This window comes from Cryptomeria japonica, chromosome 10 (assembly GCF_030272615.1).
Source record: "Cryptomeria japonica chromosome 10, Sugi_1.0, whole genome shotgun sequence".
Classification (NCBI taxonomy): Eukaryota; Viridiplantae; Streptophyta; class Pinopsida; order Cupressales; family Cupressaceae; genus Cryptomeria; species Cryptomeria japonica.
In genome coordinates, this window is record NC_081414.1 from 564,929,268 (window position 1) to 564,946,357 (window position 17,090).

The 17,090-nt window shown below is 38.5% G+C and overlaps 1 protein-coding gene across 1 annotated transcript in view; it reads left to right on the plus strand.

Annotated features, from left to right (window-relative positions):
* The window catches only part of LOC131060728 (phenylacetaldehyde reductase), a 184,677-nt gene that overhangs the window by 40,665 nt on the left and 126,922 nt on the right, over positions 1 to 17,090 (plus strand). The window contains exon 3 of the mRNA XM_057994078.1: positions 16,003 to 16,194. Within this exon, the coding sequence (XP_057850061.1) occupies positions 16,003 to 16,194 (192 nt within the window). The remainder of the gene's footprint in view (positions 1 to 16,002; positions 16,195 to 17,090) is intronic.

A 17,090-nucleotide genomic window follows, 5' to 3' on the forward strand; every position in this document is an offset into this window, starting at 1 on the left:
AATTATGGGACAATTAATGACTGGTTCTTAGAGTAAGCTTAGATATTTAAAAATAAGAATGCAAATATATTTAATAATTGGTGTTGGTCAAACCAGTGGCTACCTTTGATTTATACAGTTAAGTTTATGCTGGAGTGAATTGCTATCAATGTGTATTAGGTGCACAATTACTTGCTGATCAAATAAGACCATATAGTGTGCAATGAACTGAAAGTCAATGTTGCCAATGGCAATATGAATGGCTATTCTCTGATTTGGAATATATAATAAGCACAATTGGTTACTGCTGTTCAGATCTGGGAATGATATTATGTAATGTCCCCACTTTGGAATAGAATTTAATAATAAATAATAATAATATTAAAATAGAAAAGAATAAAAGTAAAATTAAAAGTTAAAATATAAAATAATATAATTAAATATAATTAAAATTTAATTAAGTTAATGAATGTATAAAATAAATGAATGTATAAATAATTAAATGTGTAAATGATTAAATATTCATTATAATAAAATTAGTTGTTAAATTAATGAAAAGTTTATTTAAGGGTTACGATTCCTATAAGAGAAATATCATTCCAAGTGGAAAGACGTGACTCAAGAATAAGTCACGTCTCTCCCCAAACTATCGTACCTTTTCTTCCACTTAAAGAGGAAGCATTGCATAGACAAGAAGGTACGGAGGATAGGAAAAAAGAAAAAGAAGATAGGAATAGACCATGTAAGCTGCCTCAGCCACGTTTGTAGTCTATTCAACCCAATAGTGGTAATAAGCAATCAAAGGGAATTCAAACAAAGGCGCTGACTAGGTATGCATTGTCCACTCTCAAGAATAAAGTAAACAATGAAATCACAATAAGACAATTTATCTAATATAAGTAGTCAGTGAGTAATTTTCTGATTATATACACAGTGCATCAAACTATTAAATCTGTTAAAAATTTCTAAAATACATAGTGTAAATCATATGATATTTATATAATAACAAGGAAATTAAATACAACTTAATTCAGTGTATAACTATAATAAATTCACATACTGTTTAGCTGGAACAGTAAGCATACAATCCGAATAACTGCAATATAATCCAGTACTGTAATAATTCAGTAAGAAGTCAATACTATGGTATATACTGTAATGTCCCCTTCTCAGTGAGGAGAAGTTCAGTGGGCCATTAGCCTATTCCGGAGACTCGTAGGCTAACTGGAAGGGTTTCCTACTTTTGAGGAGGTTTGTATGAGCTGTTTAATGCTTGACTAGTTGGAATTCTACGATTTTGATTGTGGATTCCTTCTAGGTTTTCTGAAAGCTTTGCAGAGGTATGACATGCATTCAGTTCTGAGAAGAATTCTGAACTTACTATTTTTAGTAAGTTGGTGGCAGCTATTAGGGTTTTGAGATTTTTCTGGGGTTTTTGAGCTTGTTCTCAGGGTTCGAAGAGAAAACCTTTTGGAGTTGTTTTCAGGATTTACTATTTTTGGTAAGTGTCATTTCAGGTAGTCCTATTTTTCATTAGCTCAGTGCAGAGCCCAACCTAGTTCAGCTTGATAGTTTTCAGCACTCGGTTTTCAGCTCATTTGGATCAGTCTTTGCTTTTAAGATGATTTATTTAAATATTAACACTCCATTCTAAGGTTAATATTTAAATTATTTGATGGTCGACTTAGGAAAGGGGAAAACATATTTTATTCAAAAGATTTTATTAATTCTCCTAAGTCAGGCACCAAGGTTGAAAAAGTGTTTTAAGTTATGATGTTTTTCATGTTGCAAAGTTGTATACCAAGGAAAAGTTCGAACTTGTCTAGAGGAAGGGGACTTTCATTTTGGACGCCACATGCTTGGAAAATGCAATGCTATTGTGGGAGTAATGAAATGACATTTGATTTGGGCGTATTTGGTGTGCATTTGCATTTGAATTTGGCTGGACAAAAGTTATAAATAAGCACCCTTGGGCTCACATTTTGGTATCCATTATTGCTTCGATAATGAAGTGTTGCCAAAATGCTATCAGATTCTTACTTCGAGGAATGCATACCTCCTAGTGCCTCAGTTTCGTGCTTGAGAGATAGCGCCTAGCTGAATGTATGATTGTTTCTCATCCAGAGAAGCAGATTGGACTCAATGTGGTGAAAATTTGTGTCGATTTCCGAGTGTTCTTGTTGCTGGTCGCAGAGTGTGCTGAAGTAGATTCTTGGTTGCAGGTCTCAATGTGTCATTCTTCTCGTTCTGGGTATTTCTTCTATCTCTTTTTATTGTTTGGGCAATTCATTTTGTGAGTTTGTAGAGTCTAAAATGGTGTTTGGGATTTTGTTTTTGCAAAATCATACCCCAGCTGGCCGTACCATGTGGCTGAGTGCTTTGGGATGCATGCATAAATTATTGGGGTCAGTTTGCCATGTTTTGTGGTCTTAGGATTGATCGCGTATCTCATAGTGATCACATGCTTTGAGTTTCATGTCATTTGGTAAAGAATTGGGCGAGTTGTGAGCGTTTTAGTGGGATTCGGTGTTTCTGGTCTGTGTGTTTTCAGCGTTCTGGGAGTATATCAGATTTAGAGATTTTCCGATTTGGAGTGTCTTCTTGTGTGGAGTTGGTTTTAGGGTGCGTGGGTTCTTTGGTTTGGAGAGAAAGATCTTGGTAATTGTTTGCCGTTGTTGGTTCTTCTTTCTTATCTTCTATGATTCATATTGTAATGCTGATATTAGTACTAACAAAAATTTCTATTGATCTTTCTTAGACCCATTGCAAAGTGGAAGAGGCTGGCCTTGCCGCCTATCTTTTGGATAGTGATTTCTCTTAATTTGTAATCCACATTGTGCATTGTAAAGCTGGTTAGTAGTACTAACAACTATCTAATTGGATTATTGCTCTTAGTCCCACTGCATAAGTGGAAGAGGCTGGCTTTGCCGCCTACTTCAAATATTGTAATACTGTCCTCCCATTGCATAAGCGGTAGAGTTGATTTGTAATTTCATTTTTAGTCCTCCCGTTGAATAAGCGGTTGAGTGATTGCTACTTCAGTTTCTTGGCTTGTTCTTGGCTGGTTTACCGCCAAGTGATTGTTCAGTATTCTCATTATTCCGCTGAAAAGTGGAAGGGGTTGTCTTACTGCCCAAGTATTGTAATCATTTTCAGTTTCTTGCATCTAATGATCCTCTCAACACTGTATGCTCTCACCCTCCCAGATTGGGCTCTCGGTGATCAAAAGGTGGAAAGGGTTACTTTCAGTAGTATTGGGATTTCATTTTCTAACCCTAACGGGGTTTGTGTTGATTGTAAACTGAAATAATTGGAAAAAATTAAGGTGGATATTACATATGCTCAATACAATCTGTTAAGTAAGCAATGGTATCAAATAACATACTGAATATTTGAATATATAATCAAGAAATGGTAATACAATTAAAGGTATCATTTAATGAATATCTAATTGAATATAATAAACTGGTAAGGGTATAGAGTATGATCAGGGAAATAAGACCCACACCATGTTAGTAAGACTCGGTGAGCTTAGCATGGGTTGGCTGGCCAACTTGATTGTGACTTCATTCCCAAATAGAGTATGATTAGGGGAGTAACACCCACACCATGTTAGTAAGACCTGATGGGCTTAGCATGGGTTGGTTGGGCAACCCAATCATGATTCCATTGCCTGAAACATTAATCTGCAACAAAACTATTAATAATGGAAAAACAACTATAAGAATTTAAATTCAATACGCCCTTTAAAGTTTGTCATCACTGATCACTAAAATAGAAAGAAGTCTCACTGCAATTTCGGAATTTAGGCAAAAATCTTAGGAACCCATACAAGAGGACATTACATATTATACAAGATATACAGTGTTGTGTCTGATGTGAATAATCCTGGGCTTCATACACACGATATTGGGCCTTTGACCTGCCCTCTTTCAGTTCTTCTAAACTGAAATAAGGAATGATATATAACACAGTCGATGATGTTGGAAATAATTATGTTTGCCTTCTTATATGATGTCTTTGGAATGATAACTCCCTTGGTAAGAGACACATCCCATGTCCTTTAATACTTATCTTTCTTTATACAATTATTAATCGCACCTTTTGGGACATCATTAAGACTTGTATTCTTGACTTATGATGATCACAATTATCGATTCCTTATTAAGTTAATAATTATGGTAACCGTTGTCAATAATAATATCAATTGATGTCTATTCCTTCGACGCCAACTGATGATTACTCTTTATAATTTTTTCTTGTCATAACCGTAGTCTTAAGGATGCTTAATGGTAATTTGAATTGCCTGTATTCTCAAACACACCTCATCTGGTAGTCGACTTCATACTACCCAAGACGTGTGTATCATTCAATTTTGCATGGCTTTGTTTGGTTGTCAATATTATTCCTTAGCATTACTTGATATTCATTATTGTTTGTTGAGTGATAGATGACCTTCAGGTTATGACCTTCCTTTATTCACCATTCGACAACTTCCCTTGAACCGATATTACCCTTGTAGCTGCCGTCATTAATATGGGTTGATATTAATATTGTGTTGGACTTCATATGGGAGCATAAGATGGCGTGGCTGAAGATGGTGACTGTGTGTAGACTTAATCCTATGACATTCGTCCTTTTGCAGAGACACTGTGATGCTAGGCATTAATGTGCACAAGGTTACTTAACTCCTGATTATTGTTCTTCCCCCATTGGCATTATCATTGATATTGCTATTTGCTATCCTTAATCGATGCGTTCTAGATTACATTGACATCCTTACTTTGACTTTTGTGTTCATGCTTGCCATCCGTGTCATTGTTTTGTAGTCAAGTGTATTAGTCTTCAAAACATTTATCCTTTGCATTAGTGACATTAAGAGCCTCTCTTCCTGATGAGTTCATGATGCCCCTGTTTATCACTTGCTTTGTCTATTGTAACCATATGGATGTTAATTGGATAAGATATTTTAAACTTTCACTTCACCGATTATCTGTACTATGTAACTTATTACTTGAAAATGTTACCAAGGCTACCAATCTTGATCCCACAATTGTTCTTTGTTTGTTTACCACTCTTTGCATCTTTGTCACAAATTTCAGTATGCTGATCCGAATTTTCAGAATTTGAATCATCAGCTGAATAATATTCAATTTTGTTAGCCTTCCCTTTTAAAGGGCATTTATGTTTAGGATCCCATGGCTCGTTGCACTTGAAATAAAGTTTCTTACTTCTCAAGTCATTTAATGTCTTATGAAAAGGTTTCTTATCCTTATTGCTGGAAAAAGGTTTGATAAGAACTTACTACTCGGGGTAGTAAGCTCCATGCTATGGGCCTTCTTCATGGCACCCATAAAGTGGGTGGACCAAAGGCCTTAAGGCATCCACATAAAGGCTCGGTAAGTCCCTCAATGCAAAGTACCCCTAATTGCCTCTCAGAAATGTTGGACATCATCACTCACAACCTCTGAAAATCAGCAATGTAAATTTCCAAGGATCCATACTGTTTGAGTTGTGCAAGCTGTCTAAAATACATCTTTGGGTCCTTGTCAAAATGTTCGATGAGTATTTGTGAACTCATTGTAAGAGGTAATCGAGTGGTGTCTCAAAGTAATCAAATTGTGGTACCACCACCAATGAGCCACACCATCCAAATGCAAAGTAGTGAACTTAATCACCTCCTCCTCTATCATAGATCTCAAAGACAAATAGTTATCGAGCTTCTGGATCTAAGCTTGAGCTATACATCGGTCTCCTCCATCATAATGTGGCAAGGTCAACTTGCCCACAACTTGCTGAAAATCTCTGTGACCATATGGAGCTCTGTGATCAGTTTTGCCAACTGAGCCTGCTCTGAGTCTCTTCTGTCCTATGAATTGATCAAGGGTCAATAACTCCTTGACCTCTGGTGGCAGAGTCATATACTCAGTATAATGATGTTAGACCTCCTTGGTTGCAAAGATCTATAGCTTAGGCCCTCGGCCTTGTTGCCTGGGTGCTTCCTCACTGGGAAGAAAGGTTGGCTGTAAGGGTCTTGGGACTAAAATTGTGGTAGTGTGCTCCCCCGATCCACTATTCTGTCCCTAATTCATTCTCGAGACCCTTACAACCAACCTTTCTTCCCAGTGAGGGAACACCCACGCAACAAGGCCGAGGGCATAAGCTACAAATTTCTGCAGCCGAATTTGTGGACTGAATAAGGATCTCGGGATTGAATTTGTGGTAGTGTGTTCACCATTATGAGTGGTGTGTTGAGATTGGTCCTGTTGTGACGGGTATTGCTTGGACATTTGTCCCAACAATTGAGACATCATATCCATCATGGGATCAAATTTTTTCTCAATTCTAGTGTTAGGGCTGATTGACTTGGCCCTTCCCTTATCCTGTTCAGCCATGGTACTTGTGCTGCTCTCACTATCACTGGAACCTGGTCTGTGAATCCCAATAATACTGGAAATTGTTTCACCCTCTAGAACCTGTGGTGGTTGCCATTGGATGTGATATTCTTTGGTATAGGTCTGAAATTCTTTGTCACTCATTAACAGGTTTTTGTTCACAGGATGGTAGGAAATTCTGTGCTCTAATACCACTGTGGTAACCCTCCCCAATCTGAAGATGAATTTTCTGATTTTCTGTCTTTGGTTTTTGTTTGGTTTTTGAGTTTTTTCCTGATTTTTTGTGTTTTTCTGATTTTTTCTGATTTTTTTGTGGTTTTTGGCTTGAGTTTGCAAGAACAATGAATACTAAGAAAAGAAAAGTGCTGGAAATGAAGTACAATAAGAAATGCAGCAAGTACAATACTTTTTGAAATTTATTTTGCATCAAAATGAGCAGTTACATACTGTTGGTGTTTGTTTTATCATCTACCAAACATTAGAATAAGATACCCTAAGGTATTCTATCCTCTCCTGAAAAATCACTACTGATTCCAAGGTCTATATGTGCGAACAAGCGACTTTAGTGGGATAGCTACTCGGGTAGTGTTTGCTGAAAATCTCAAGGGGGACTTACGTTAACAAATGTCTTTTAAGCTGCTGGACTTAGACGGATTTAGCAATTTTAGTCTCTCTTTTTTTTTTTTGATTTTCGAGATTTAGACTTTCAAAAAAAGGGAAAAAGGGATAGGGTTTCAGAAGGCTGATCTAATCCTACGAATTTTGGAGACGGTATTAAATGGGTGTTCTCGGGAAACCACACTTTGCTTCGCCACACTGAGGGCAACTACACAAAGTAGGTGCAATCTTCAACGGGTTGTGCTTATGATCGAAATGTTGGCAGGCACAGAGGATAGGCTCAGACTAACTTTGCACAGTGAAATGGAAATCATCTATTCACCAAAAGTATGAGTAGAGATACACCGTCAATTAACACTTATCAAATCCTTCTTTCAATTCTAATAACATGAAAGCAAATCTAAATTAACTTAAACTAAGTGTTGAGGAAACTGAAACCATGCTAGTCATTCAAACAATAGAGATTACAAAGCCTTAAGAGAAAGCGCACATGCAATATATTATTCGAAAATGACCTTCAAGCAACAATATGTCAAAAACCTCACACCCTCCAAATGAGAGGAGGTAGCCTTATATAGTTTTTCAAAAATCAATGAACGATTGAGATCAAACGGTGATCAAGGGTCCAGATTGAAAGCTACAAACCCTAATTAGGGTTTCCCAAAACTCTATTAGTTTGAAAGAATGAGAAAGTGACAAGTGGCACAACTACTATTGTCACTGAGGTGAGTGTCCAGTTTCCCCTTTTGCAGATTCAATGTATCTGGACACAATGAACCTAACCTCCTCCATAGTGACACTCGGCAAGTTACTAATCTGGAAGTCGATGATGTCCACATCATTAGTACATGTGGCGAGGATGCCTTCCCACTCAACTGCTTGGGCAAGAAAGTTCTCGTCAATGAAGAGAAAACTTGCAATCCTTGAAAGATCGCCCTTATCAATCATCCCTGACTCTTTGAAAAAGCTCGACTGAATTCTGGCTCTTAGGTTCTCTACCTGCAAGTATTTTTCTCGTATACTCTCTTTCTTCCAGATCTCTGATGCTACACGAAACACCTTAGTCAAAATTTCTCTGACACTCTCCTCTATCTCAAAGCACTTAGTCTCGGATTTCTTCAGGACTTCAATCCTGGTGACCAAAGCATAATACCAGGTGTTAAAGTCATATCTATCCCCAACCTGTATGACACCGGCATCCAGCAAACTTCGTTTTGACAGACCTCGGATAACCTTCAATTGTGGAAGTATTTCATCATGAATTTCTTCAACATCTTCCCAATTTGCAGCTTGGTCTTGAATTCGGCTGACCAATGAAGAGGCCGACTCATGTGCTGATACTAAATTTTCTACAAGTATGTCAACATGTGCCGAAGCATCTGAAATCCATTCCTTGGCCTGTGTGAATGTGCCTTTCATGTCCTCGTAATCTTTCATTGACTCTTGCTGAAGAGGCTGCGGAGGGGTGATCGGTATCTCATGGTTGAGTGGCCTGGTGAGATGGAGAACATATTTCCTCCACTATTGGTTCTCTTCCTCAACCTTCTTTCTTTTCTCCTTCTCCTGGGCTAGACTCGCCTTGAGGGCGTTGCAAGAGTCGTCAAAGTACTGGACTTCTTGGTCCTGAGTAGGCTTACCCAATTCTATAGTGTTAATCTTATAATCCTTCGGGGCAATATTGTCCCGAGTTTTTCCTTCCTTTGGCATAGCTATCTGAACTGTCCCAAACCCTGCACTATCCCTCTGAATCAAAGAGAATTTTCTGGTTGGCTTAGGTGGCTTGACTATCACTGGTTTGTTCACCTTTGCCAGGAATGCTGCTGTATTCTCTTCAGAATGGGTTTCCTTAGGAACCTTAGCCTTTATCCTTTCCCTCAACCAATCAGGGATGGTTGACTGCTCCACAGTATTTTGATCAAATCCATCATCTGTCCTTCTTGGTCAAGTAACTATACCATCGAGGAAAACTACTGGGGGCTCAGGCTCTTCAACTTCTGTGGCTGCATTTGAAACTTGTTCCCTATCTGGACTTTGGACAACTTCTTTCATTATTTCCTCAATTGAAGGAGAAGGCACTCTCACTTCATTATTTACCATATATGTGTCCATCTCTTGCTCTTCAACTGCTTTTTGCTCAGGCACAACAGATGCGACACTCAGAATGGAATGACCTTTGTTGGACTCACGTCTCTCCTCGACAATTTTCTTTCCCCTGGCCTTTCCAGAGCTTCCAACTAATTCCTTCCTTTTCCGAGACCGAACACTCTTTGGATTTCGAGCATTGCCTGCAGAGATACAAGGGTTGGAGGACAGAGAGTCATCTACTCCCATTAAATCATAGGTCAGGGCCACACCTTTAGACTTCAATTGTTTCGTCTTCTCAGATGTCCATCACTTAGAGTATTCGACCACAGACCTCATGAGGTCTGCCAGATCTGACTTCTCTCCCTCTGACCAATCGATCAAGGCTAGTGGCTCATTCCTCATCTTCTCAAAGCTTGGCTATTGAAGCTCAAGACTGTCTTCTACTTGATCAACAACTCTGAATACTTCCGTTGCTCTTACCGTGCTCAAGGGAATCCTTGACCAAAATCTCCTCCTGATTTCGAAACTATCGGCTGCGTTAGCCCAATAATCTTCCAAATCAGCTCTATGCTCAAATGTCATCCTTTCAACCCTTTTTATCCTATGGAATGGATCAAAATTCTTCCTTGCTTTGTACTAGTAAAAAGGGTACCAAGCCAGCGCTTTCTCAACAGTGGCAACAGCTTGTGATGACGGGAATGTCTCTAGTCCATTTCCAATCGCGAGAGAGGAGGTTCCTGCCTTTTTCTGCTTATCTCTTTGAACTGTCATTTTTCCTATAATTGTCTCACAACCTCTAGTAGCACAACTCGATTGGTAGGGTAAGTTGGGAGCTTATAGGGAGATCCGAAAAACCCCTGAATTCTAAAGTAAGTGAACTTCGGGTATTGAATATACCAATATCCGAATCTACTTATGAAGTCCGTAGACTCTTGAGAGAGTCTCTGATGTAGTTCACCTTGTAGTGTTCGTGTGATGTGCATCAGAAATGTATCATTCACCCTCTTGAAATGGAACTTTTCTTCCATGTGAAGCTGGGGATAACAGTCATAGACAGGAAATTGATTATCTTTGTTTCCCACTTCCTCTCTGCATGTGAGACCTCTGTATCTGTAGGTTCTAGCCAGGGAATAGAACAAGTACGAGCTCATGAAGAAGGTCCTATTCGCTTCTAGATTCTTCGGTTGGCTGTCTAAGTTATCACTTATCATTCGAGCCCAGTCTATCATCTTAACTCCGTTCATTATTTCATTTATGAAATAATACATCCAAGGCTGAAATGGGGCGCCTTGGGGATTACCCATTATCCTGTTGAGCAGGACAATCATATCTCCAATAACTTCCTTGAAGTACGCCCTCACCAAGCTCTTCCTCTGTAGTTTGGAGGCACCTTTCCTTGGCTTGTCCAGCCAGGAATGATTGATGATGGCATCATACTCCTCCAAATGATCCTGATACATGCGATCAACTTCATCCTTGGTTACGTACACAACATTATGATATTCTGGAATTCTGAAGGCTTCCCTGATGGCCTCATCGCTGATGTTTGCCAACACTCTTCTATCTGGTGCAACAATATCCCTACTGACAAGGTTGTAGTGCCTAGCGGACTCAGCTACCAAATCAGTGCACTGCATGGTAGGGAGAAAACCGGCAGCATGCATGATGCCACTTTTCATCATCTTTCGTGCGGTCATGGTAGGCACGAGGTTATCTAAACTGAACATCTGCTTCTTGAACTCCCTTAGGTTGATATGCCTGAGGTTAGTGTTGCTAACATTCTTCCATTTTGAGGTCATTCTTGACTCAGGAGGAGCATCCTTGTCTACTTGGAACTTCATCGAGCCTAAAATCTGCAAATAAACATGAAGCTTAAGTTAGAAATCAGATTTTGGATTAAAGAAAATCGAGGCTGCGAATGGCTAAGTGCTTGGAGATTTTATTTCATTTTCATACTTAGCCATGAGAAGGGAATTTTCATATCTAAACTCTCCAACCTAAGGACATTTATGATTGCAATCCAAAAAGCCAAGTTTTATAACTTCAAAATTCCCATTCCATTTAGTCAACAAAATAATCTTTCTCACTCAAAAAAATGAATAAATCCATAAAAATCAGTGCCAATGAATCTGGGAAACTTAGAAAAATGAAATAAATCTGCATTTTAAAACCAACTTCACCTTCGAATGAATGAGAATAAGGCTAGAAGATAGAAGGAATCTCAAGAAAACTCAGAAAAATTAACGAATCTGCCTTCTACCAGCTAGTTCCACTCAAAAATCTACGGATACTTGACAAGAATGAAGCTAATAAATCAGAATTCCTCAAGAAGCTCGCCCAACCTGCAAGAGATATCCTTGCAACACCAAAATTTTCTTCCAAATGACATGCAATCTGCGAAATACTTCTTAATGTTTTCCTTAGCTTGTTCAAAAAGTTCGAACTTCTTGTGTGAGAATGAAGAAATGAAGAATGTATTTGTAATGAACTTGGTTTTCACAATTAGAAACACGCAAATACTATCCAATTCATGTTTCTAAATTCAACTTCAACCTTGAGAAAGTTTCCAATTCGATTTCGAGTTTTACTGTCATCTCTTTGAGTTCGAAAATCTTATTCTTGTGCAAGTTTCTAAATTGTTTTCCCACTTCATATTCGAACTAGGCCTATAGATTGGCATCTTCCAAAAGGTTTCTAATTTGGAACTCAGTCTAAAAATTGCCTCAATCTGTAAATATCCTCTTTTTAATTTTGATTCATAGTTCAAACGTGAGTTTCCATTTTGATTTCCCAGCTCATTGATCTTCGAATATCTCTTTTTTCAACTTTCTAAATTAGTTAGCAGTTAGAACTCTATGAAGATTTGATGACATCACTCGCATTCTAACTCAATTTTGAACTTGCTGTTGACTTTGTTTGACTTCCAAGAGTAGGGCGAAGTTCTGAGCTTTCAACTTGATGCTTGGGCGGAGTTTTTAGGCTTCTCCAAGGGTGGCGGACTTTCTTTGCCTCAATTTCCAAGACTAGGGCAAACTTTTCCTCTACCTGCATCATAGCTTGGGCGGAGTTTTGGACTTCCTCTTTCATGTTTGAGTATGGCGGACTTTGAAGGCTTCCAATTTTATGGTGGACTTTTCATGTTCACTCTGTTAGGCTCTCACCAAGGGCGGACTTTTGAAGCATCTCCATAGGGCGGAGTTTTGGAAGGACACCAAGGAGGGCGGACTGTTGGAGCATGGCATCATCATACCTTGGCTAGGCGAACTTTTAGAGCATGGCATCATCATACCTTGGCTAGGCGGGCTTTTGGAGCATGGCATCATCATACCTTGGCTAGGCGGACTTTTGAGCCTTCACCAAGGATGGCGGAGTTTTTGATGACCTCTTCAAGGGCGGATTTTTGGAAGGACACCAAGGAGGGCGGACTTTTGAAACCACACCTCTTCAAGGATAGGGCGGAGTTTTGTGCTCTCTCCTCAAGCAAGGCGGACTTTTGGATGACCTCTTCAAGGGCAGAGTTTTGGAAGGACACCAAGGAGGGCGGACTTTTGAAACCACTCCCATGGTGGACTTTTGTGCTCCCTCCAAGGTGGACTTTTGAAGCAATGACCACCAAGGCGGAGTTTTGGAGACACCTCATGGCGAACTTTGGAAAGACACCAAGGAGGGCGGACTTTTGGATGCTCTAGGCAAGGCGGAGTTTGGAAGCATGGCCACTTGCTTGGAGGGCGGACTTTTGTGCTCCCTCTTCAAGCATGGCGGAGTTTTTGAATGACTTCACCAAGGGCAGAGTTTTATGATATCTCTACTAGCATGGCGGACTTTTCTTCTATCTCCCTCATAGCTTGGGCGGAGTTTTCATCACCTGCCATAACACTCAACATCATTCATTAGCTAGACTTAGAAAAATATTTGGAAAATTTCAAAATTTTACAATTTTATCAATTTTAACCAGATTAACTTGAAATTTGAAATCCATACTCAGGCAAACCATCTGAAGCATCATGACCCCTAAAATGTAGGAACCTAGCTTTTTACGTCAAAACTTGGAAATTCTTGATCGCGATCGAAGCAGGTCAGTGGTATCAATGCAAACCCTAGGTCCTCACTCTGAAAAAGCAAAAAGCAGGCATCCCTAAAAATAGGGAAAACTTTCTAAAAATAGCCATACCGGGGATTGGGCTAAAAATGCCAAAAATGAAACTTACTAAAAAATAGGAAAAAGCAAAAAAACAAACTTTCTAAAAATAGAAAGTTGTTCAAATTCGTCCAAATCGATTGCGTTCTTCGACCCTCGGCCTTTCTAGGCACTTTGACGGTATCCGAACTATGTTATCACTCGGCTTGCAAAAACTAACTTTCAATCTCTAGGACTCGAACCATTCAAAACTGAGCAAGGCTTGGCAAAACTAAAGCGGAAGGCAACGGGCACTAACAAAAACCCTAGAAAGAAGGAAAAGAGAGGATCTCCATTTGCAATGGGGCGATGTGTGAAAAAGGTCACAGAACATACCCGTACTACTAAGTACAGGTCTGAAATACAATCTAGAACAGCAGATCAATCACCTAGGGCATGAGAAAACACCATAGTACGCCTTCCTTTGGTCTGATCCGATTTTGAAGTTTGACCAGTCACTAATTAGGTCTGAAACCATAAGTCCAGTTGGGGTTTGGCTGCAACAACTCTGATGATGGTACGGCTGGCTGAGTTCTTTGGTTCAATGTTGCAAGTGGCCTCCCAAAAGTCCAGATCTACAATATTTCTTTTCAATAACCATGCTACAACCTGTAGCTTGTGAATTCTTCTGCTGTTACTACTGAAATATATGAATAAATCAGCCCCTAGGAAGTATTGCACTCATGTAGTTTGTCTCCACAACCTGATATGATCCTTGGTCTCCAGAGCTCCACTTTATTAATAAAGTGGCCCCCCTTCCTACATATCAGGTTTGTCTCCACAACCTGATATGTAGGAAGGGGGGCACTTTATTAATACTTTATTATGCTAATTAAAATGTTAAAGTTATTAATTTGATATTTCAATTTCCTATTTTGAATCCATCACCTGATCCCCAAGCTGAAAACTGAAGCTGCTGCTGATACTAGGGTGAAGACTAGATGGAGTAGGGCAACTGACAGTCACCTCCTAAAAAATAAGGTTTCTCCTAAAAAATAGGAGACTATCTTTGATCAATTGTAAATGCTCATGAAACCCCTTGCTATGCTCCACAGGCCTCTAGGTGGTCAACATGTCAATTGGTAGTCTTCGAAAAAATAGGAACCCTCCTAAAAAATAGGAGATTGACCCCAAACTTTCGAAACGCCTACGGAAACCCTGATGATAGGCTAACCCCTGTTAGAAACATTTGTACTTAGGAAGGGAGCATCACAACAGCCAAAGTGTCTACAAAGAAGGGGAGACAAAGATGTGGGATATTGAGCCAAAGCACCTTCGAAGTTGATAATGACTCTAAGCCACCTAGTGAGCATGAGAGTGCTAGTGCCAGTGCTAGTGCCAATGCCAGTGCTTGTGCTAGTGCCAATGCCAATGCCCGTGCCAATGCTAGTGCCAATGCCAATGCCAATGCCAATGCCAGTGCCAGTGGCACTATTTGTGGTTCTTCTAGTTTATCACAATATAGATCATCTAATATGGAGGAGGATGATGATATATTTATGACCCATATGATATTTGATCAATGATGGCTGATTGTTGACACTTGACATTATTATTTTTGAACTTCAATATATATCAAGATAGTCAAGTTTGACTAATGTTTGACTATTAATATGATGGTGTATTTTGCTATGTTATTTGACTATTAGTATGGTTATGTATTTTGAACTTAATTACTGTTGCAAATATGCATATATTTCTGATTTTATATGTTTTTGTATTGACTAAGCCAAAACGAACCCCAAATTTGTTTTTGACCGAACCCGCAAATGAATCCATCAATCCTGGACCCAAATCTGAACCTGAACTGAAAACCTAGATATTATCTATGATCTTTGCTGGTTTAGTTTTTAAAGTTCTTTCCTAGTGTAGTTTGTAATTCAAATGTAACCTTAGAGATTTCTGGTCAATGTCCGCTAGGCTTGTCTTTAGGGCACTAATAAATTTGGTGTGTAGGGGAACATTCATTGTTCCTCTTGAAGATTGCATGTAAACTAAAAAGGGATTTCATTATATTGCATTTAGAACTTGGATAAAACTGAATAGTGAGAAGAATTAGTAGTACAAACCTGTGAAATTGATCAGAAAATTTGTATTTGGATGAGTAAGCTGTAAAACTAAGTTGTTTTTCCTTCTGATTTAGAATTACACATTAATGTTCTGCTAATTGACTGTCCATCCATGATTAGTTTCGATAATCTGAAGGAATTCTGATTTGTCATGTTCTAGCTATTGTGGACAAACATAATATAAAAAAAAAGCAATACTTTGGAAAGCAGTGTTAAAAGCCTAAAAGTGACTTGCAGTTTAGGAAAACTGACCTGGTTCTGTTAACAGCTTGAGCTTTGAATGGTTATGAACTCTTGATTGCTTGGTCGTGCCAGTTATGGACATGGTTAACCAATTCAAGCTGTAATCTAGTATATATTCTATGATCCTTGTACAATAGAGGTTGTTTGTGTACTCTTGAAAGGAGTTGGACTATTTAGAGAAATAATTTATTCTGTTGCTTTTATATGCCTTTGTATTCTAATTGTTGCACACTTATTTTCAGTTGGATCGTCTTCCCTGGCCCTTTCTTGAAGAACCTTATGTCATGCTAATTTTTCCTTCTTTCATATTTTGTGTGCTTATGCCTTATTTCATCCTGCTTTTTGATTTTAAGTAAATTTGCTTTGTATATGTCGAGTTTTTGTTTCCAATTTTGATTGTCTATTTTTCTTCTGTAACAAATTTATGGTACTGCAGGCTGAATTACTTGACCCAGCAGTTAAGGGTACGATCAATGTTCTTGAAGCATGTGCCAAAACACCATCTGTGAAGAGGGTAGTAATAACATCCTCTATGGCAGCAGTTGCATATAATAGGAGGCCTCGAGGTCCAGATACAGTAGTTGATGAGACATGGTTCAGTGATGTAGATTATTCCAGGGAACAACAGGTGCCTTTGAAATTAACCATTGATCACTTTCTTTACCTTACTGTATATTGCTTCGTGAGTGTTCTTTCTTCATCATTACTGTGTGATAATTTCCTGAGCAAATGCTAAATCATTGATTTTGAAAATGCATGCTGCTTTTATATAGGGGTATTTATTTATGCAATTCTAATTTTATGCAGGACCAAAAAGATGTGTTAAAATGAGAAGTTCAGTTCATTTCCTACAAAGCCAAGAAGGGATACTATACTTGTTTAGACTCCGGAAAAATTTATAAAGTGGGAATATGTTTTCATACAAAACCATAACTGGGAAGGATTACATTCACAGGTTGAGGAATAGTGTTACAGTGTTACTGTTGGCATATATATTGCTGTAAAAAATATATCTATATCTTATAGATGTGAGGTTTCTTTTCAAGAAGACTTAAGTCAAAAGACTCAGAACATACATCCACCTTGGCATAGTTGATGTCTCATCTTTTATTCGCCATCATAGCAACAATGTTATTGTATATTGCATACACACATGCAAATGAGAAACTTATGTATGAAATTAGTGTGCAATGTGTATCTATTAAGCACTATATGTGTGTTAAAGCCATTGCTGAATCCTGAAGGAGAGGAAGCAATATACTGTCAAATCTTTGTTTGAGCAAAACTCAAATGCTCAGTGTGGCATGACATTCACGAGTCAACCATTTCTGCAGTGGGAACTGGCAGGGCCTTTTTGTTGTATGCATTCATCATATCATATGTGGGCTCTAGTTCAAAGACTATAGTTCTATGTTCTTTGTGTTCAATTTCACTTTATAAATAAGCATAAGTACAACCTTCTTTAATTCCTTTCCTGGCATCTAAATAAACGTAATTGACAAAACAATAACAGATTCTGTTGAA